Source organism: Cervus elaphus, chromosome 13 (genome assembly GCF_910594005.1).
Source record: "Cervus elaphus chromosome 13, mCerEla1.1, whole genome shotgun sequence".
Classification (NCBI taxonomy): domain Eukaryota; kingdom Metazoa; phylum Chordata; class Mammalia; order Artiodactyla; family Cervidae; genus Cervus; species Cervus elaphus.
Genome location: NC_057827.1, coordinates 51,751,192 through 51,774,810, shown reverse-complemented (window position 1 = coordinate 51,774,810; position 23,619 = coordinate 51,751,192). Strand labels below are relative to the sequence as shown.

Sequence of the window (23,619 nt, the reverse complement as noted above, 5' to 3'; positions counted from 1 at the left end):
CCTTATGCTGACTTTACAACCTCTGAATGCATAACTGTAGTCTAAAAATCAATCCACATAGATAAAAGTACATGAGCTCTTACTCTCTACCCAGCATAAAATATGTAAATACTCTCAAAAACTAACATTTATTTACTATTAAGGTCTACAAGTTAAAAATAACAACTGGTTACTCTTAAATCAAATATGAAAAGTGAAAACGCAAAGTGTCAGTCACTTAGTCAGGTCCGACTCTTCATGACCCCATGGACTGTAGCCCACCAGGCACCTTTGTCCATGGAATTCTCCAGGCAAGAATACTGGCGTGGATAGCCATTCATTTCTCTAGTGATCTTCCAACTCAGGGATCAAACCCAGGTCTCCTGCATTGCAGGTGGATTCCTTACCATCTGAGCCACCAAGGAAGTCCAAATCAAATAAATATAATACCTAGTAATGGCCCATTTTTGCTAAATGTATCAATGACTATATAGTAACAAGATTTCTTTTTTTTTTTTTTGAAGTCGCTCAGTCGTGTCTGACTCTTTGCGACCCTGTGGACTGTAGCCTACCAGGCTCCTCCCTCCATGGGATTCTCCAGGCAAGAGTACTGGAGTGGGTTGCCATTTCCTTCTCCAGATAGTAACAAGATTTCTTATGTGGTATTTCTCACTGCCACAGTAAGAGCAGTCATTAACATGAGAACAAATTTTGTGTGAAGTCAAACAAATCCCCAGGTGAAGTACATGATATATGAAAAAAGAGATTTCACAGATTCAATTTATTCAAGTAAACAACTAGCTGAGGAGATCAACTGACATAACTGACAAAAAGAAAAAGAAATTGTAAAAGAGAATCTGAGTTGCAACATTAGAGGCTTTGCTATAGTTCTTTTTGAATTTTCTTAAAGATTTTCTTACACTATAGAGAATAAAATAGACTATTCCATGTATTTCTGTGGAAGGACACACCTAAAAGACTGATTCTGCTCTATAATTTCCACCCTTCAATCTCCTCCCTTTTGAGAGTTCCAGGCACAAATGTCATGGCCTACAGCTCTGAGCAGAGTTTGAGATTAGCACCTCATTCTTCTTCTGTTAGGAAGAGTCCCAAGTCTTTTAGCAAAGTTTAGGAAAAAATAAAACAAAACAATATGCCAAATTACAAATACAAATCCTAATGATGGAACTGTGAAAACATCTTTGCAAGCATGCTAAGTCGCTTCAGTCGTGTCCAATTCTTTGTGACCCCATGGACTGCAGCCCTCTAGGCTCCTCTGTCCATGGGATTCTCTAGGCAGGAACCCTGGAGTGGGCTGCCATGCCCTCCTCCAGGGACCGTCCCAGGGATCGAGCCCCCGTCTCCTGCACTGGCAGGTGGGTTCTTTACTGTTGAGACACTGAGGAAGCCCCCAAAACATCCTTAGTAGTGAAGTAAATAGTGTAAATGTATAGCTTTCAAGATGACATCATCCACTTCACTGTGCAGGTTACAGAATGTTAGTTGTACATCTTATTAGTTAATATTCACACTTGAGTATCTGTTTGCAGCTTAAAAATGTAAGATTTAAAAGTGTAGGCAGGAAAAACTGGTAGAAGGGAGAGATAAGAAGTAGGAAAAAAATCAATAAATCTTAACAGTAATACCAATTATTTTATTCCTAATGGAGTTAAAGTGCAACTAGATTTACCTAAAATATTCATCTCTGTGAAAGTACATATACTGGTTAATCTAGGCATTAAAGATATTCATATTTATATTCAATGCATATAACTTCGTTTGTCCAATTTATAAAATTCTTTCTAACTCTTCTCATCAACAAAAAAAGATGGAAATCTTAAGATAAAAGCTAAAATCCAAAGTCTTTTGTCTTTCTTCATTAAATAGCTAGGCTAAAATAGAAGAGAGAAGAAAAAAGGACACGGGGAATACATATATGTGTGTATACATACACACACACACATATATATATATACATATATATACATACACACACATATATATACATATATATATATATACACACACACACTACAAATCTACAAGTTTTCAAAGAACATTTGGCAACAAGAATAAAAACACAGTAAGTACAACTAGCAATGTTTGCCAAAAAGTACATCTCCTCAAATGTCCTCAAAATAAAAGCTGTTAAAAACAAAATTTCTTATATTTCACAATTAATTTAAAGTTCTAGCTTAACTCAGTCATTAAACCAGCAGGGCCATTTACCTTAATCTGATTTTCTTTATCACACAGAACTTGTTCCACATGTACTTTGTAGTCTTCAAATGTTATTTTCTGTTTATTAAGCTCATTCACTTGTTCTCTCAATTCTTCAGCTTCTTGTAAAAGCTAAAATTTAAACCCCAAAGAAAAAGAAAAGCAACTCTTATTATCTCATCATATTTATGCACAGGTACACTTATTTATGGGGTTCCCTTGTGGTTCAGCTGGTTAAGAATACACCTGCAATGCGGGAGACCTGGGTTCCATCCCTGGGTTGGGAAGATTCCCTGGAGAAGGGAAAGGCTATTCACTCCAGTATTCTGGCCTGGAGAATTCCATGGACTGTATATCCATGGGGTCACAAAGAGTCGGACACAACTGAGCGACTTTCACTTTCACACTTATGTATGTAAGGTGTATCATTAATAGAACCTCACAAAAAGGAGAGTAACTCATATTCTTGTATCAAACTCAGGTGTAGATGCACTTATTTATATATACCTAGGTGCACCACTAATAAAGAGGCTTCCCGGGTCACTCAGTGGTAAAGAATTCGCCTGCCAGCACAGGAGACCTGGGTTTGATCCCTGGGTTGGGAAGATCCCTTGGCGACAGAAATGGCAACCCACTTCAGTATTCTTGCCTGGGAAATCCCATGGACAGAAGAGCCTGGTGGGCTAGAGTCCACGGAGTTGCAAAGAGTCCAACACAACTTAGCAACTGAGCACACATGCACCACTAATAAATATTATACAACAAAATGTGTTGCTAAGAAAAGCGAGAAAAAAGGAGGTGGTGAGGAAGGAGGAGTGTAATGAGGAAAGAAGGGAAGGAAGGAAGGGCTCCCTTTTTCAAAGAACTTTTAAAACATGGGTTTTAAAGTAAAATAACAGACACTTTAACATTCTTCAACTACTTACATGATAAATTTATATCAAATTAAAAGCTTTCTGAGACAAACACACTTGTTAGATTTGGCCATTTTTTGCCATTCTTTATATCCCATATAACATGCCATACCTCATTTATATTAATCTTTTTTTTTTAATCATGGGCCATTTTGTGGCTAACTAACCTTCAGAAATACCCTTAATCTAGAATAGATCAAATTCTGCATAAACAATCTTCTACTGTACAGACTTTTACAGAGGAGAACTTTCTCAACATGAATAAACGGTAAAGATGGTCATATAAGATAAACTTAACTACATAATGCTTATTTCAAAGTTTTAAAAATCAAAAAATAACAAAAATAAAATTTAAAATTTAAAAACAAGCAAGTAACTAGAAAGAAATATTTATATATACCAAAGGGTTAATAACTATAATATGCAAAAAGCTTTTAGAAGTCAGTAAGAAAAACAGGTCCTCTCCCCCAAAAAACAGAATCAGCAAGTAATTTACAAAACAATCAGCATATATATATATGGAAAAAAGGCCAAATTTATTTAATCTTTAAAACTCTATTTTATTAAATAGTAATTACTGGGTTTCCCTGCAAAATTAAGGCTTCATCAGCATATTCCCTAGCACACAAAAAACTAGTCCTTCTCCACGTATGTTAGTAAAATAAGACAATTTTGACAGATTAAAAATAAATAAGAATTGAAGAATAAAACTTGGATTTGGTGACTGGCTGATCTTTAGTGAGTTACTAAGGAGACTGCATACAAAGCAAGCAGTCTTATTAGGTTAAAGAAGGAATGTGTTAGACCATGGAGTCAGTGCATACAGAATAGTTTATTTCAAAAACTCTGATGACCAAAAAGGAGTTAGATTAAAGCAGCTATAAAGAGTAAGACAATCTAGATGAAATATTTTCAATGTACAGAAGGTCACTTTTGACTATATTGATAACATAGCAAAATTAACACAGGATATATTGATACCAGCCACTTTCTCCTGAAATCTACTAAGATGACAGTAAAGAGGTGTAAGGGGGAAAAAAAGCATAAACCCACAAGGAAAAAGACAAATGTGATGAAGAAAAAGATAGTTCCAGAAGTGGAAAGTGATGGAAGCATAGTAAAAGACCAGACAATTGAAATCTAAGGCAGAAGATGGTAGAGTCTAAAAGCAGTGTTGACTTGATACAAACCAGGAAGGCTCATGTACTAGTTTATAAGTGGAATGAAAAGAGAAGTACTGTTCAAAAGTCTGTATGAAAACCAGTTAGAGAAAACCCCATGTTCTCCCCACACATACATATACAAACATTCTAATTCTCAGTTCATCCCTCTCTCCCTCTTTTACATGCACGAACACATGCATGTGCACACACACTTACACAGACATACACACATCTGGCAAAAGCCTGGAGGGTTTTATTCTCTGGAGAGCTAGAATCTGAAACTCTGGGACACCTGACCCAGGTAAAGGTGTGAGTAATAAGCTGTAAGCATAAAAGCATTAAGTGAAAACTGATATACTGAACAGTGAGATACCAGCTCCTTACCTCACTAAGCTGCTTACCTCAATGTTCACCAACAGCCCTATACCTCCCAAATAGGAACTGTGGAGGACTCATCTCTGTGGAAAATGGTCTCTGAATACCAACATCTGGACACTCTCCAAAGAAATACCCTAGCCAGATTACTATGTAGAAAGGCCCATAAGAAACACACACAGGGCTTCCAACTAGATTTGGAGACCCCTACTATTAAATAAATAGACACCCATGAATCACCAAACATCTGAAAAAAGAAACTCTTAGACAAAAGACATAGACTAAAACAGAAAACAAAGGAACTCAAAGAAAACAAGGCAACTCAGCAAAAAAAAAAAATCAAAAAAGAGTAGGGGGAAAAAAACATGACGTCCTCAGCAAAGTAAGACATTGCATCCATGAAACCAGTAAAAAGCATAAGCAAAACAACAAAGAATTCTTACAAGTAAAAAATATCAGAGAATAAGTGAACAAAAGTTTCATAGTCATAAAGAAACCAAAAAAGACATTTTAAAATAATTTCATACATCATACAAAATACACCCCAAAATGAATGAAATAATTCCAGTAAATTTCCCAGAGCTGAATCAAGAGTTTCTAGAAAGAGTGTATCCAACAAATATATGGAAAAAGACCCACACTAAGCCATATCATTGTGAAATTTCAGAGAAGTGGAAATAATGAAAGATACTAAAATTTTCCACAGAGGAAAACAGTAGGTCACAAAAAAGGTTCAGTAATCCAAACAGCACTTGATTTCTTACAAGTGAGTCTGGAAAATGAAGACAATAGAGCAATAATGTCAAAAGTTCAAGAAAAGAAAAACTGGAACCCAGAAGGTATGCAACCAAAATGTTAGCAGTATGAGAGAAGACATTCTAAGTCATGAAACTTCCTAAAAAGTTCCCTCCTATACTTTTCCTCAGGAAGATAATCAAGGGAATTTACCACATAAAGCACACACAGGACATAAGAAATAGAAGATCCAACACAGAAGACAGAAAAGTCAAAGGATACGGGGAGAAGGGAAATCTCAGAACGGCAGAAATATAACAGACCTAGAGAACAAGTTCCTACTGAACTAGGATGGAAGACCCCAGAAAGTACTGCTTCAGGGAAAAAAATGAAATTAGTAGATTAACCAAAGCCTTTGCACACATAAACAAAATATTTACATAATCTCTAAAAGAGACATTTATGATTGAAATACAGATAAATTACAGATAGGTATAAAAGAAGCAAGACAATTATTAACTCTATGGCAAATAAAAAGTTGAGTGAAACAGAATACGTAATCAGAGCACATCATGTGGCTTAGCTGTGAACAAGTTTAGAAAATTATAAATAATGTTATAATTTTAAAAAATTTCCCACTGAAAAATTCTAACTGTATTGGGAGAACAGTAGGAGAGGAAATATGTTTGGGTGTGTGGCAGTGTCTACATATGTGAGGAGGAAGAAGATAAAAGTTAAATCCTTACAATATCTGCCACCTTAAGTAACTGCTTCTGTCCTTAGGCCCCTAGCTGCAATAACTATCATGGTTTTCTCTGCTCTCCTACAATCTGGCTTTGAAGATTTGTGCTAAACGCTATTTGCTATTATTATCAAAATGGTGAGTGTCCAGGCTTACTTTCACTCCTGGGGGAACACGGTTCCAGGAATACAGACCTTTGTATGCTATACAAAAGAGACACCATAGGATACATAGAGATTGCCCTGCTCTTGTGGTCTCCAGAAATAGCCTACTTTTGCCCCCAGCATGAGTCAGTCATGAGTATGCCTGGAACATTTATAACCATATACTCACAAGTTGAGGAGTCCCTTTTCAGTACAAACCTGTTTCTGTTTTTCCTGAAGTTGAGAATTTTCACTCAGAGCATCTTTTATAGCTATCTTAAGTCGTTCTTCATTCATCTGAAATATTTTGAAGGTTGTTTTGGCCTAAGTAAAATACAACATAATGAGATTACAAGAATTGGTTTGAAAGCCCTTTTTTATACACACTCCTTGAAACATGGGATTAAAATTAAAAATATGCCAATATTAATAGGAGAGGCAGCATGCTATAGCAGAAAAAAGGCTGACTTAAACTCACGGTCTAGTCCCTCAAGGTCTAGTTGCTCTGCCACTAACTTGCCACATGACTCTGGACAAATGATTTAACCTCTCGTAACCTTCTATGTACTACCTGGCAAATTTCATTAACTTTCTATTGTCTCTCTTACTAGAACTTAAAATCCACAAGAGCCTTTCTGTCCATTTTGTCTAGTAATATTAAGTGCCAATCACCTTCAACAGTGAACAGTACACACAGCTATGGCTCAAGAAATACTATTCAATGAAAAGAATGAACTCTCCTCAGATACTGTGTATCTTACGACTGTGTCTAGGGCCTCCCTGGTGGCTCAGCGGTGAAGAATCTGCCTGCCAATGCAAGAGACACAGGTTCAATCCCTGATCCAGGAAAATTCCACATACCAAGGACCAACTAAGCCTGTTTGCTACAACTATTGAGCCTGTACTCTAGAGCCCAAGAGCCACAACTACTGAGTCCACGCACCACAACCACTGAACCTTGTACACCTAGAGCCTGTGCCCTGTAGCCAGAGAAGTCACTGCACTGACAGGCCTGTGCACAGCTTCCAGAGAGTTAGCCCCCACTGCCCACAGCTAGAGAAAAAGCCCGCACGGCAACAAAGACACAACACAGCCAAAAGTAGATGTTTTAAAAACTGTATCTAAATTCTAATATTTAATTCTTTAATCATAAAAGTAATAGCAAAATGTAAATGATCTTTAAAGCAATAGATCTATTAAAATAATTCAACTTACTTCAGCTACTTGTGATTTGAGGGACTTGGATTCATCCTCTAGGGACTGGATCCTTTTTGAAATGTCCGACATCTAAAAAGACAGTATCAATCAACAAGTATTTACTGAACTTGTCCAATTTTCAAGATGCTATTTCTATCAAGTATATTATTAACCTAACACTTTTGGTCCAAAAGGGAGGATTCAAATTAAGAAAACTTAACAGCTATATGCTTAAAGGGATTTTATATGAAAGTTATATAACAACAATATTTCAACTCATCTTTAATATTTCTTAACATTTAAGTTATATATAAGAAGGCTACTAGCATTATATCTTCCTAAATAATCTCACACATTAAGATCATCCTTAAGACAGATTTTAATATAAAGACAAATAAAGGAAAGTTTAACTTCCTAAAACACTTTGAGTAATAAAAAAAACTACTATGTATGTGATTATTCAACTTAAATGATTTATGTGAGCTACTCCACAGTGCAAACAGAAAATTTCTATAAGAATATGCAAGAAATGTAACATAGTAATGCTAACCTCTAACAAATGAAAAGAGCTAGAGGACCCAGAAAATCTTATTCTCCACTTTATAGCCTTCTCTATTCTTTGGACTTTTTTTTTCACAGTGCATGTAATACTTTAACCGAGATCATATAACCTTTTTTTAACTCAATAACTTTCTTTTTCCTATAGTCTCCTCAAACACAAAAGTCCTACCAACTCATCTTGCTTCGAATGTTTAGATTTCTCTTCCTTTAACTCTTTTTCTAGAATGAGTATTTCATCCTCAAGTTCAGATTTGAACCCGTTCAATTTTTCACAGAATGCCTGAAAGAGGAATAAAACTTTGTAAGACAGTCATGGGAATATTTGGTCAAGATAAATCAGATGAATGTAATCAAATACACACACTGTAAGTTAAATAAAAAGTCTAGTTCAAATATTCGTTCATTTTTATAACACTGAAATAACAGCAATACTAGCAGATGTTAGCAAACTTTTTCTATAAAGTGATAGTAAATATTTTAGGCTTGAAAGCCATGCAGTTTCTGTCCCAGCTAAAGTCATATACATGTGTAGCAAGAAAGCAAAGACAATACATAAATGAATGAGCATGGCTGTGTTTCAATAAAATTTTATTTACAATAACAGGTGGAGAGCTCAGAGCCTAGTTTGCCAACTTCTGCTCTAAAGCATTATAAAAGAAGCAATGAGAAAAAACCCAATTGCATATAATACATAAAATCAAAAATAAACTCAAAAGACAAATCAAGATAATATTCTACACTGAATTAAGACTTATTTTCTGTGGCCTTTTTAATTTAAAATGATTAGTTATTGGATTATCCAGTTGGAATTTAAATACTGTAATAAACATACCTCTGATATTTGTGATCCTTCAACAAACTTGTTAAAAGAAAAATAAACCAAAAGAATCAAAGAACTTAATGCAGGCCAAAATAAAACTAGAATAAGTACATACTATATCATACTGGTTAAAAAGCATATTTATATATATGCATATATTTCCCCAGATTTGACTATCTGATGATACAAGTTCTCTGACTTGAATCAAAATTACCCTGATATTTGGATTTTATCTACAGATTCAAACAGCAATTTTTTGTAACTATACCACATTATAGTTTATATTCAACTATGCTTACCAATCTTGAAAATAAACACTGTATGTTTCAAAAAATTACTACAATTAGAGAAAAACTTCTAAAATATTCATTTTAAAGTAAAAATTCAATGCCTAAGAATAAATTGGTGTGCTTTATTTTATCCACAACATTGCAAAGCTTAAGTAAATATATTTGTGCTTCAGTTTTTGTTCTTTTGTCAGCATGCTAAATTTCGTGTGAAATTCTATTTTATTCAATCTAATAAGTTACTATGAGAACACTAGTTAAAATAGAGGGTCAACAAATAAAATATAATAATTTCAACAAGTTCTTGACAATATTAATTGGTAAAATGAAGAAAGAAAAGGTTAAGAATTCAATTTTACTTGGAATTCAATTTATGACTTCCTTTGGATGCTACTAGGAAATTCTGATCCATATGCTTTGATGGTTATAAACATCAGTGACGGAGAACTGCGAAGCTAAACTGAACATATATACCAAAGGTACAAAGTCCATCATTTTCTACTTTAACATTAGTATGCTTTTTACAACACTTCCATCTCTAAACAGTAGCAGGACACTCCTATTACAAACCCTTATCTGTCATACCTTGACATTTTCCTTCCTTCCTATTAGCCAAAATCAAACCTGGCTCAGGAGCGCCAACTCTGTATTTCTTCCAAACTCTACATTCTGTGGCATCATTTGCTACCTTGAAATTGGTCATAGTAGGAGTATATACACAACAGAACTCAGCAGGTGTTACAAATAAAGGCTCCTACTTTTTAGATACCAGCACATCACTGTGTGTAACATTCTAGTCAGCTCCTAACCCTTTGATGAGGTAAAGGCAAGAACTGCCTCAACTTACATAATTTACTATTTCAAATTACTCCTAAATTTATGAAAATGAATTCTATTTTTCCGTCCTGAAGCAAATTGAGCCAAAAAAGGAATGATTACCCTAATGCACTTCCCAGGAATGAAGAATTAAGAGCGTCTATACAACTCTAGATGACAATGAACTGAATATGCTTGACTCAAAACAAGTCATCAACAAAGGCTCAAAATTTTAAAATACCTTATGCTACTTACTAACATTCTATTTCCTATATTTAACTTAAATTTTTTTAAGTTTTAATATCCATGAAATGTGAGTTTTGAGAAGATACATGACTTTTAAAGTTTGTCATTTAGTAAGAACCTTTCTTTTAACTTTTGTAAGTATCTATTTGTTCTTACCTCCAAACTTTGTGCTTCTGTTGACTCCTTTTCAAAGTTGGCATCCTTTAAAGATGACTCTAAGCCTTCATACTGAAAAAAAGCAACACTATAAGTAAAAGTACTATAAATTTTATTCCAAACGTGCCCTCTGACCCACCAATTCTATGAGAAGCAACAGTTAAGACCGCACTGCAGAAAGACAGCATCATCCACAGCTTCAGATTTACCACAATAATTTTTATTATACTATTACTGATACTCAACATGGAAAAATCTGGCATTCAAGAAAATAAGATCTGAGTGAGAATCAAGAGAAAAAATGAACAAGAGAAAAAAACAATCTTAGAGGGTTCAGGTAACAGAGTTCTCCTTCAGACAACAAAGTAAGTAAGCTTAATATATAAGAGGAACTAAAAGACAATCATTGAGCCAAAGAAAAAGAACTACAAAAAGAGCCACACAACCTTTAGAGCCGAAAAAGGCAATAGATGAAATTAAGAAGGTTTAAAAGGTGATTAGGCATAGGTGAAGACAATTAGTAAAATGGAAGCTAGAGCAGAAGAAAATATCCAGACTGAAGTGTGAACAAAAAGATAAGAAATCCAGAGAACATAACAGATATGTGGGATATAGTAAAAGGCCAAAATACAAGTATTTGGAATCCCAGCAAGAGAAGAAAAAAAGAGCAAAAACAATATTTGAAAAGGTTATGATCAAGAGAATTACAAAACAAATAAGACATTAAGCCACAGATTCTGGAACATCATGAAGCCCAGGGATGAATAACAGAAGATACCACATCCACACAACTAATAACACTGCTGAAAATCAAAGATAAAGAGAAAATCATAAAAATAGGCACATAGTTTCTTATAAAGTTATACACTTCCTGCCATATGACCCACTAATTCTGAGGTACTTACAAAAGAAAAATAAAAACATATACCCACACACCAAAAAAAGGTAGAATGATCATAGCAACTTTATTCATAATAGCCAAAGATGGAAATAACCACATTAAGAGGTAAATGGATAAAAGAAAATGTGGTATGTTGATTTAATGCAAATTTACTTTCAAGTTTAAAAAAAAAAAAACTACTATATGCAACAACATAGTGAATCTCAAAAATACAATGCTACCTGAAAAAAAGCCAGACACAAAAAAGTATGATTTCATTTACAGAAACTCTAAAATAGACAAAAACTAATTTATGGAGATAAAAATATAAACAGTGGTTGCTGGCAGGGGTATGGGACTGAATGAAAATGAGGACAAGGGAATTTACAAGGGTGATAGAAATGTTTTATGTACTAATGAGGGTGGTAGATTCCTGGGTGAATACACCTGTGAAAATTCACAGAACTGTGTATTTAAGAATGTCCATTTAACTATTGAAAACTATACTTCAAGTTTTTAAATTGAAAGAGAAAAATAATATAAAAAAAGACATAACACCAAATTTCAATAAAACTTAGAGCTGACTTTGACCCACAAACAACATGCCAAGAAAAAAGTAGTAAAATGAGGTGTCCCCAAAGTGGCTTAAAGAAAATAACTGCCAACTCAGACTTCTATAAAGAACATTATACAAAACAGAGAAATAAAGACATGATCAGACAAAAACTAAGAGTTATCGACAGTATATTATAGAAAAAAAAGAACAGGAGCTCCTTCTATTCTTTACAAAAATCACCCCAGATGGAAGCTGGAAAGGAAAGGAAGAATGAAGAGTAATGGAAAGAATAAATGTGTGGATTAATCCAAATGAATCTTGACTGTCTCAAAGAATAATAAAATTATTTGGGGGTTTATATAAATATAAAGGCAAAATATAATGCAATGGCATATACATGAAAGGGGGCAAGTGAAATTAAAGCATTCTAAGATCTTTGTACTATCAATTAAGCAGTATTATAATAGCACAAGTTTATATTAGAACTCAATAAATTAAAAATATATGCTCTAATCTTGAAGGTAACCATTAAAAAAAAAATCCATAACTAACAAACCCACTGATGTAGAAAATATTGAATTAGTAAAAAAACTTTGCAACCCAAAAGTAAAAAAACAGAAGAGAAAAAGGCATGTGGAACAGATGGGTCAAATAGAAAATAGTTAAGATGGTCGATTTGACCCCTAATAAATTAGAAATTATATTAAACGCAAATGAACTAAATAGTCTAATTAAATAAAAATATTTTTTAGACTGATTAAAAAAAGAAAACCCCATAAAAAAAAAAAACACATAGCTAGTGTTCAAATCACTAGCTATGAGGGAAATGTACATTAAAACCTCACTGAACAACACTATAAATCAACTATACATCAATAAAATTTAAAAAAACAAACAACTCATTGAGCCAACACTTCACATCCATTAAGATGGCTATAACCAAAAAGACATAATAACAAGTGTTGGAAAAGATGTGGAGAAAATGTGGAAATATAAACTGGCACAGCCACTGTGAAACACAATATGGCAGTTCTTCAAAAAGTTAAATATAGATCCAACAATTCTACTCCTAGGTATATACCCAAAATAATTTAAACCATACATTCACACGAAAATTTGTACAAGAATGTCCATAGCAGCATCATTTATAACAGCCAAAAAGTACAATAACCCAAATAACCATCAATTGAAAAATCAATATGTCAGTTGTAGTAAGGAATATTATTTGGCAAAAAAAGATATATATATATAGTATTGGTGTTTGCTACAGCATGGATTAAGCTAGGTTTAAAAAACTAGTCACAATGAAGCACATGTTATATCATTCCATTTATGTGAAATGGAATCCAGAGTAGGCAAGTTTATAGAAATAAAAAGTAGGTAAGCTGTCTAGGGCTTGGGAATAGGGGAGATTGGGTGAAGGGTGACAGCTAAGACGTGCAGGGCTCCTTTAAGGTGTAAAAAATATGTTCAAAAACATTTTGTGGTAAATATACCAAAAGTATACTAAATATACTTAAGAATACTAAAAGTATACTAAAATATACTAATTATACAAAGAATCATTTGTATAATTTAAATGGGTGAACAGTACAGTATGTGAATTACATCCCAACAGAGCTGTTAAAAAAAATACTATAATAGTTTCAAAATCCTCAGATAACAGGGAATAAATCTAAGAAAAGATGTGCAAGACCTCAACACAAGAGTGTATAAACAATACTGAGAATTTAAAAAAGACATAACTAGAGGGATATATCATGGTCCATCGATAGATACTCAACATTGTAAAAATGTAAATTCTCTCCAAATTAATCTATATATTCAATTAATCCCAAATTCCTAGCAGGCTATGTGCATGTGTAAACTGATGAAGTGATTGAAAATTTATATGAAAAGACAAAATCTTGAAAAACAAGTCTGGAGATTTACACTGTCAGATGCCAAGACGTGCTAGGTAGATTTTAAAAAGCATGGTACTGGTGCAAAAATATATACACATATGTGTGTGTGTGTATATATATATATATATATATATATAATATACCAACAGAACAGAAAATATTATAGAAACAGGCTCAGATATACACAGTCACAAGATTTAACAAGGCTTAACAACAACACTATATAACAAAGGGAAAAGATGGCCTTTTAATAAATGGTCCTGGTAAATTCAACAGCCATATGAAAAATGTGAAATACTAACCACCAAATCACACATCACAGAGTCAATTCTAGATGGATTAAAGACTGATTAATTTGGGGCTGAACTGAGTTTCCCCTCAATATTTGTTTGTTGAAGCTCCAATACCTCAAAATGTGACTGTGTTTGGAGACAGGCCTCTTAAAGGGCATTAAGTTAAGATGAGCCCCTTGGATTAAGATAGGCTCTAATCCAATCTGACTGGTACCCTTACAAGAGAAGGAAATTTGGACACAGAGAAACGTCAGAAACATGCACCTGCACAGAGAAAAGACGATGTGAGAATTGACTAAGAGGTTGACTGGTTATGTCAAAGTGACAGGCCTCAGAACAAACCAAACCAGTCATCACCTTGATCCTGGGCTTCCAACCTCCAAAACCATGAAAAATGTAATTTCTACGTAAGTCATCCAGTCTGTGGTATTGTGTTATGACAGTCCCATCAAACTAATAAAAAGACTAAATAAGAAAAGTAAAGAAGATAAAAGTTTCTAAAAGATAACACAGATGAATATCTTCATGTTCTTGAGTAGACAAAAAAAAAATTTAAGTAGGAAACAGACAGCAGTCATCATAAAGAAAAGACTGACAAATTAGACTGGTACAAATAAGAACTTCTGCTTACCAAGATACCACTTGAAATATAAAGGCAAACCACAGAGTAGAAGAAGATATTTGTAATACATGTATCTGACAAAGGACTTGTATCCAAAATATAGGAAAAATCTATATACCAAAAGGAAAAAGATGACCATACTTCTTCACATTTTAAAAATGTGAAAAAAATTAACTAGGCAACATGAAACAAAAAGGTTATATCCAAATGGCCAATAAAACATCAAAGGGTGCTCAACCTCATTGGTCAGGGAAACGAAAACTGAAATCACAATGAGACATCTCTATGCACCGACCACAATGGTTACAATTTAGATTGGTAATATGAAAGCAACTGAACTCTCATACTTTGCAAACAAAGCATTAATAATCTTAAACTTATACAGAAATACCTGCTCTGAAAAGTAAGGATCCTAGAGGATCCTAACATGAATGTCAACATTTTCAAAAATGTCTTACCTCCTTTTGAACAATGCTAAATTTTTCAAGCAGTTTACATTTTTCTTCAATTAGTGTAGAAAGTTCTACAGCAAGCTTTTTCTCTCTCCCTAAAAAAGAGTTAATGTTATCATGTTTTTAAGTTTATTCAATTACAAACAACAAAGAAGTGATCTAAAATAGAAAAAAGAACTTACCCACATAAAGCCGGCTTCTAACCTGAAACAAATTTTTAACAAAAATTACATTAAAACAAACATACATTCAGGCAAATATTACTTATTTAACTGCTACTGACAACTTAAAGTGTTTCTTATTACCTTTAGTATAAATGTAAGCTAGCCAAAAAGTGGTCTATTTCCATTGAGAAAATAATACTGCATATTAAAGTCCCCCCATTGAAGATACACATTATTTATTAGCATAATAAAGGCTATGAAATAACTCTACCTTAAAGATACCCGTTTCATTTCATTTAGCCCACTGCTCCTCAAACATATTTGACCCCAAAACAAACTACTTAAAGAAGCCCCTACTATCATCTCCTTTAGTACTAATATCTAAAATAACAAAATTTGAAAATTGTTACCATGGGGCCATGGATCTGCTGACTTTGAAGTAAAAAAAACTTTTTTCTTCTTTAACCTCTCTTTCAAACAATGAAGGAAAAATTTCAATTTGTAAGTGGGTCAGGCTTAGGACTAAAAAACAATGGGGACTTAGATAATCTACAGAAGATATACAGGAATAAAATTAAATGAAACAAGATTTAAAAGTCAAGGTACAGTATAATTAGTTAGATGAGGAACAACTAGTGAACTGAAACAGACTCAGAAACTATCTCAAAAAGTAACAGGAGGAGGCGGCAGCGGCGAATCTCTTCCAAATGGTGCCGAAGCAGGACCCGAAGCCTAAATTCCAGGAGGGTGAGAGAGTGCTGTGCTTCCATGGGCCTCTTCTTTATGAAGCAAAGCGTGTAAAAGTTGCCATAAAGGATAAACAAGTGAAATACTTTATACAGTACAGTGGTTGGAATAAAAATTGGGATGAATGGGTTCCAGAAAGCAGGGTACTCAAGTACGTGGATGTCAATCTGCAGAAACGAGGAGAACTTCAAAAAGCCAATCAGAAGCAGTATGCAGAGGGGAAGATGCCAGGGGCTGCCCCTGGAAAGAAGACTGCTGGGCTGCAGCAGAGAAACACTCCAGTGAAACAAAAAAGAACAAAGACACCTGGAAACGGAGATGGTGGCAGCACCAGTGAGACCCCTCAGTCTCCTTGCAAGAAAAGGGCTCGAGTAGATCCTACTGTTGAAAATGAGGCAACATTCATGAGCAGAGTTGAAGTTAAAGATTCCTGAAGAACTGAAACCATGGCTTGTTGATGACTGGGACTTAATTACATAGCAAAAACAGCTCTTTTATCTTCCTGCCAAGAAGAATGTGTATTCCATTCTAGAGGATTATGCAAATTACAAGAAATCTTGAGGAAACAGATAATATAGAGTATGCAGTCAATGAGGTTGGGGCTGGGATACAGGAGTACCTCAGTGTGGTGCTGGGCACTCAACTGCTCTACAAATTTGAGAGGCCGCAGTACGCTGAGATCCTTGCAGACCACCCTGATGCACCCATGTCCCAGGTGTACGGGCCACCATATCTCCTGAGACTGTTTTGTAAGAATTGGAGCAATGTTGGCCTATACACCTCTGGATAAGAAGAGCCTTGCTTTATTACTGAATAATCTTCACGATTTCCTAAAATACCTGGCAAAGAACTCTGCAATTTTGTTTAGTGCCAGCAATTATGAAGTGGCTCCCTCTGAGTATCATCGGAAAGCCATGTGAGGTGTGTCCACCCACCCACATTTGATCTCTATAAACAGCTTTTTGTTTCTTAGTCCTTCTCTTGTACAAACAATGTACTTTGGAAATGTTCGTGTATAACAAAATTGATGTTTGTTTTCTGTTTGATTTTAAACAGAGAAAATAAAACAGCTCCTTTTTTCTTTCCTTTTTTTCATTTCGAAGTTGCTGCCAGAGTATACAGTGATGGACAACAGAGAGACATACTGTAGAGTGTTTAATTGCTTAGTTGACAAAGCTGCTTTTGAATACTGGTGGTTTCTATTCCTTTGACACACGCACTTTTATAATATGTGTTAATGCCACATGACAGAATGCTCTGATTCCTAGTGCCAAAGGACCAACTCAGTGTATATAACTGAAGACATTCATCTATTTGTGCTCCCCTTTTTTTTATGGTGCTTAAAGTAAAGAGCCCATCCTTTGTGAGTCATCCATCCAAGTTGTTTCTTAGGCATTTTATCTTTGCTCAGATTGCTGAAGAAAGGTGGCTTGTTTCATGGTTTTTGTATTTGTGTCTAATGCACATTTTAACATGACAGATGCAATGCATTGTATAGCTACAGTTTTCTGGAAAAGCTAATCTTTTAGAAATTGTTTTTCAGATCTTCAATAAATTTTTTCTTTAAATTAAAAAAAAAAGTAACAGTAAACCATTAAAAAAAAAATGAAAAAAAATCGTTAAAGAGATAAGGAAGTGAGAAAAGCCAACATCTTAAACAGCAACAGTCCCAAAGAGGAAAAAAAAAAGTAAAATGCAGAAAAAACTTCTCAGAATTAAAAAATATAAAAGATTTCATATTTAAATATTTAAGATAATTCAAAGAAGAAATAAGAAAACAATCAAGCCTAAACAAAATATATTGAAATAAGGATATCAAATTAAAAGCCTCTACAGAGAACAGATCACTTACAAATGAATAAGAATCAAACTGACAAGAGACCTTTCAATAAGTAACATTAGATATAAAAAGACAAGGAAGTAAAGGATTTTAAAATATTAGCAGGATGAAACTTTAGACCCAAAATGCTTAAATCAGACAAACTGCTGTTCCAGCGTAAGGACTTAATTCAAACATCCTCAAGCATACAAAAGATTTGCCATACAAAGACCAATATTAAACACAATATAGAAAGAAGTATCCAAATATGAGAAGAATTAAATCCAGAAGACCCTACAAGAGATATGTCAATTACTGGTGATCAAATATCTTGGTAATATTTATTGTTGTCTTCAGGGATGGAGAAGGGGTGGAGAAGAACATAAAAAAGAAAAGAGAAATATTTTTAGAACTAAAATTCTAGGTTACACCAATACGAAAGTAGTTTGGAAAGTGAAAGAGACCAAGGGATGTGAGAGTACACTAAATAAGGTTCTTGTCTTTTCACTAGGAAAATCTACTTTATGAATGTAGAAAGAACTGAAAAGAAATATATAAAAAGTGGAACAAATTAATGAAGTATGCTAGGAGAAAGTGGTCCAAATACATCGGTAATCAATAATCATAGTATACATAGAGACAGTAAACTCAGTGAAAACACAGAGATTTTCGGATTAAATATAAAAAAAGTTCATACAGAACTGAATCACTTTGCTGTATGCCTGAAACTAACACAACACAGTAAATCAACTATGCTCCAATAAAATAAAAAGAGAAATTCATAGAGTACATACATTAAGTAAAAGACCACAGAAAGACTGGAAAACATAAGGATGGAAAAAAGACACAATAAATATTACCAAAAAGAAAACTGGTCTAGCTGTATTAACATCAGATAAGAAACTTCTAAGACAAAAGCATCAGTAGAGTTATAGAGGGTCACTAAATATTGATTAAACAGTTAACCCACCAAGAAGAGATATAGCAATTCTAAACATATATCCACCTAACACAATATTCTCAAAATATGTAAATAAAGAATTGAAAAAACTATAGAAAGTAACTGATAAATCCATCATGACAGTGGAATTCAGCCAACTTGCCTATTCTTAATAGATGAAGGAAACAACAAAAAAGAGCAAGAATATGTGATACATGAACACTACAAATTAGTCAGTTAGCAAGACTGACCTAATAATGGATGAATATGGAATGATACATATGTATTTGTTTTCAATAATACTCAGTGGAATAGAAAAAAGAGCACAGAAAAGGTCTACGTCCACTTGGCACTCTCATGTGTAGCATGGCAGACAAATGGGAAAAGGAAAGACTATTCAATAAACAAAGCTGGGAAAAAGGTTATTTGGGGGGTAGGGTGAGGAGGATGGGGAATTACAGACTTGCTACCCTACACCAACCAGCAAATTAACTCAAAATGAATCAAGCACTTCTGTACTAAATGGAAATTATTTTAATTAAGAAATTCTACTCATCAGAAAACATCTTAAGAACAATGAAAAGATGTTTCATACTGGGACATCTGTAATAGACATAATCAACAAGGATATCATCAAGATTACATAAGGAGGGGATGGGAGGAAGGCTCAAGAGGGAGGAGACATATGTATACTTATAGCTGATTCACTTTGATATACAGCAGAAACCAACACAACAGTGTAAAGCAATCAAACTCCAATTAAAAAAAATTTTTAAAGAAAACATAAGAAATTCCTACAAATAAAAAGGAAAAGAACAAACTACTCAAAATAAAAAGGGGCATAAGACACAAACAAAATATTTCCCTGAAGAACAAATACATATGGCCAGTAAATTAAGTTTCTAATCTCCTTAGTGATCAAAGAGTACATCAGAACCATTGTAAGATATCGTTCAAGTGGCAAAAATAAAGAATTTCAACAATAACAACTGATGGAGAGGACAGAGATCAAATGGATCTCTAGGACCTCTTATATATTGCTGTTGGGAGTATAAACTGGTACAGACAACTGGAAAAGAATCTAGCATTACCTTTTAAAAGTAGAACCTCCAGCATGCACTAAACCAAGTAAATCTCAGATCCAGTATATTCCCAAGAGAAACTTACAAACACACAACAGGAGACAAGTATAAGAATTTACACAGCAGCATGATTTGTAATAGAAAAAACCTGTAAACTCAAAGGCCCAAGACCATAAAAAATATAAATTAACTGTAATATATTCTCATGATGTAATATTAAATCAAAATGAGCCAAAAATATGGATGAATCTTAGCAATATAGGATGGAGTAAACAAGTTCCAAAACATGATATTTGGCATGCAACTAAGCAAAATTACTATACTTCTGAAGGATATATGTATTTAATACATATGACAAAAATTAATTTTTTTTGAGGCACTGGAATATCAACACAGGATCTTGAACAGGATTACCTCTACTTCAGGGAGGCAGGGGGATGAAATGAGGAGGAGCATCTAAACATAAGTGACGGTCAATGTCTTTGATTCCAGGTGGGTCATATATTCACAGATGTTTAGTAGACTATTAAAAACAAACACCACCCAAATAATAAATAAGAAATAAAGGCAGGGTTTTAGTGTTAGTATGGAATACTCGTGTAAAGAAATTTTTTTAAATTTCAGCACTTTAAAAAATTCCTCTAGAGATTTCCCTGGCAGTCCAGTGGTTAAGACTCCATGCTTCCACTGCAGTGGGGCATAGGTTCTATCCCTGGTCAGGGAACTAAGATCCTGCATGCTGCATGGTGTGGCCAAAAAATGAAAGAAAAAAAAAATTTCTTAAAATCTATATTGATTTACATGTATTCCCAATCCCGATCCCCCCTCCCACCCCCCTCTCCACCCGATTCCTCTGGGTCTTCCCAGTGCACCAGGCCCGAGCACTTGTCTCATGCATCCCACCTGGGCTGGTGATCTGTTTCACCATAGATAGTATACATGCTGTTCTTTTGAAATATCCCACCCTCACATTCTCCCACAAAGTTCAAAAGTCTGTTTGTATTTCTGTGTCTCTTTTTCTGTTTTGCATATAGGGTTATCGTTATCACCTTTCTAAATTCCATATATATGTGTTAGTATGCTGTAATGTTCTTTATCTTTCTGGCTTACTTCACTCTGTATAATGGGCTCCAGTTTCATCCATCTCATTAGGACTGGTTCAAATGAATTCTTTTTAATGGCTGAGTAATATTCCATGGTGTATATGTACCACAGCTTCCTTATCCATTCATCTGCTGATGGGCATCTAGGTTGCTTCCATGTCCTGGCTATTATAAACAGTGCTGCAATGAACATTGGGGTGCACGTGTCTCTTTCAGATCTGGTTTCCTCAGTGTGTATGCCCAGAAGTGGGATTGCTGGGTCATATGGCAGTTCTATTTCCAGTTTTTTAAGAAATCTCCACACTGTTTTCCATAGCGGCTGTACTAGTTTGCATTCCCACCAACAGTGTAAGAGGGTTCCCTTTTCTCCACACCCTCTCCAGCATTTATTGCTTGTAGACTTTTGGATAGCAGCCATCCTGACTGGCGTGTAATGGTACTTCATTGTGGTTTTGATTTGCATTTCTCTAATAATGAGTGATGTTGAGCATCTTTTCATGTGTTTGTTAGCCATCTGTATGTCTTCTTTGGAGAAATGTCTGTTTAGTTCTTTGGCCCATTTTTTGATTGGGTCATTTATTTTTCTGGAATTGAGCTGCAGGAGTTGCTTGTATATTTTTGAGATTAATCCTTTGTCTGTTTCTTCATTTGCTATTATTTTCTCCCAATCTGAGGGCTGTCTTTTCACCTTGCTTATAGTTTCCTTTGTAGTGCAAAAGCTTTTAATGAAGAATTTAGGGGTGAAATATGTGATATCTACAACTCTAAAAGATATGGCAAAAAAAAAACCTGTATGTGTATATGTATACATAAATATTTGTATATTTGTGAGTAAATGTGTGCATACACACTTATACATATGTGAGAGAAAGTAAATGTAGTAAAATATTAACAATTGTTGCATTCAGGTGAAGGGTATTTGGGTTTTTGTCATTCTATTATTTAAAATTTTCTGTAGGTCTGACGAATTTCAAAATGAAAAGAAAAAAGTACTTATTTGGCATCAAATGCAAACTTTCATACTGAAATCCAGTAGTAGCACTAGCTTTTAAGGCAATCACTCAGCGGATCTGGAGCAGGGTTTCTCAAATTGAAATATATGTATGAATCTCTGGAGATCTTGTTAAAATGAAAATTCTGACTCAGGAGGTCTGGGTGAGTCTGAGACTCTGCATTTCTAACAACCTCCCAGGTGATATTGATGTTGCTGATCTCAGATCAGATTTTGAGCAGCAAGGATCAGGAACATTGTTATACTATTATTTCTTGAACTGTGTTATCAAAATGAAAATACACCATTAAAAAATTTAAAAAAAAAAAAATCTATATTGAGTTTCTACACATTAACATGAGTAGCCCACAAAACGACAACCTGTTTCCTTAAAACAAAAGATACGTTTCTCATATTACCTATTCAACGTGAAGACTGAATGAACATTCTCTTAGTATACCTAGCATTGGTTACTTACCGACCGAAAACTTCTCCACAAAAACAAGAGAACAGCAAAAAATCCAACAATAGTTGCACATATCACCAACTCCCATGGAAAACCATACAAGTTGGATTGTCTCATATCTTCAGGCAATGCTGCCACAGCCTTCAAGACAAAGAAAATTAACTTGTTAAAAAGTTTTGATCACCACACACCAGACCTGCAGCACCTTTATCATGGTGCTCCTGGCTCAGAGGTTAAAGCGTCTGCCTGGAATGTGGGAGACCCCAGTTCGATCCCTGAGTTGGGAAGATCCCCTGGAGAAGGAAATGGCAACCCAATCCAGTACTCTTGCCTGGAAAATCCCATGGAGGGAGGAGCCTGGTAGGCTACAGTCCATGGGGTCACAAAGAGTCAGTGACGACTGAGCGACTTCACTTTCTTTCTTTCTTTCACTTTCCCAGCCCCTAGAACTATGATGAAAATGTTTGTTAAGTCACTCAGTCTACAGCATTTTTGTTATAGCAGCCCTGTCAGACTAAGACATAAACATAAGTACAAATTTACATGTAAACACCTGTTTTACATGTTTACATGTATAAAACCTGTTTTATAAAATGACCTGTTATTAACCACTATCACCAAGTGATGAAGGAAAACAGTAGGGTGAAATGTAATGATTTTTAAACCAGAGTTCTACAGAGATGCCTGAAAGTGAGAGTAAGAGGAGAGAAGGCCAAAGAAAGAAGCTGAATCAGATACTCTTATCCTGATTCAATCATTTTAGGTTTTTTCCATAGTGTATATTGGCTTCCATATAAGATTTACCTAGGGGGTAAAAAAACAGATCTGCTGCTTTATTAAAGTTTAAAAACTACTGATGAAACCTTGGCTTTAGAATCTGAATCCCTCTACCGTACCTTCTCGATCTGTAATGGGAATAATGCTGTTTGAACATGGAGGACAGGTGCTCAATACAGGTAACTGTTTCTATTATTCCTCTTCCAAAGACCATGATACTGTAACCATGGCCTTTCCACATTACTTCTTTCCCTAGCAAGACTTCAGCGCAAAACAGTGGAAGGCTTTTGCAGCTCCTTCTGTATTTTACCTTTCTCTGGGTCAATTCGTCTTCACTGTCATCCAAGGAGGTTATTTTTTCTTTGTTACCAGGCCCCACATATTATTCAATCACATAAAAAGGTAAGAGGGGACTTCCCTAGTGGTTGAATGATTAGGAATCTGTCTGCCAATGCCAGGGTCCCGGGTT

At 34.7% G+C, this 23,619-nt stretch overlaps 1 protein-coding gene and 1 pseudogene across 15 annotated transcripts in view; one reads left to right on the top strand and one right to left on the bottom strand.

The window, feature by feature from the left end:
* Positions 1–23,619, bottom strand: part of MIA2 (MIA SH3 domain ER export factor 2) — a 90,595-nt gene that overhangs the window by 34,479 nt on the left and 32,497 nt on the right. For 8 of the 15 annotated variants that reach the window (XM_043922637.1, XM_043922639.1, XM_043922645.1 and 5 more), the window contains 9 exons: positions 22,386–22,514; positions 15,244–15,265; positions 15,068–15,156; positions 10,355–10,426; positions 8,862–8,888; positions 8,199–8,309; positions 7,487–7,558; positions 6,491–6,595; positions 2,209–2,331 (listed from right to left, as the gene is read on the bottom strand). In XM_043922637.1, coding sequence (XP_043778572.1) covers positions 2,209–2,331; positions 6,491–6,595; positions 7,487–7,558; positions 8,199–8,309; positions 8,862–8,888; positions 10,355–10,426; positions 15,068–15,156; positions 15,244–15,265; positions 22,386–22,514 — 750 coding nt within the window. The remainder of the gene's footprint in view (positions 1–2,208; positions 2,332–6,490; positions 6,596–7,486; positions 7,559–8,198; positions 8,310–8,861; positions 8,889–10,354; positions 10,427–15,067; positions 15,157–15,243; positions 15,266–22,385; positions 22,515–23,619) is intronic. The other 7 variants (XM_043922638.1, XM_043922640.1, XM_043922652.1 and 4 more) reach the window with 1 other exon arrangement.
* LOC122707014 lies at positions 15,933–16,892 on the top strand (annotated as a pseudogene).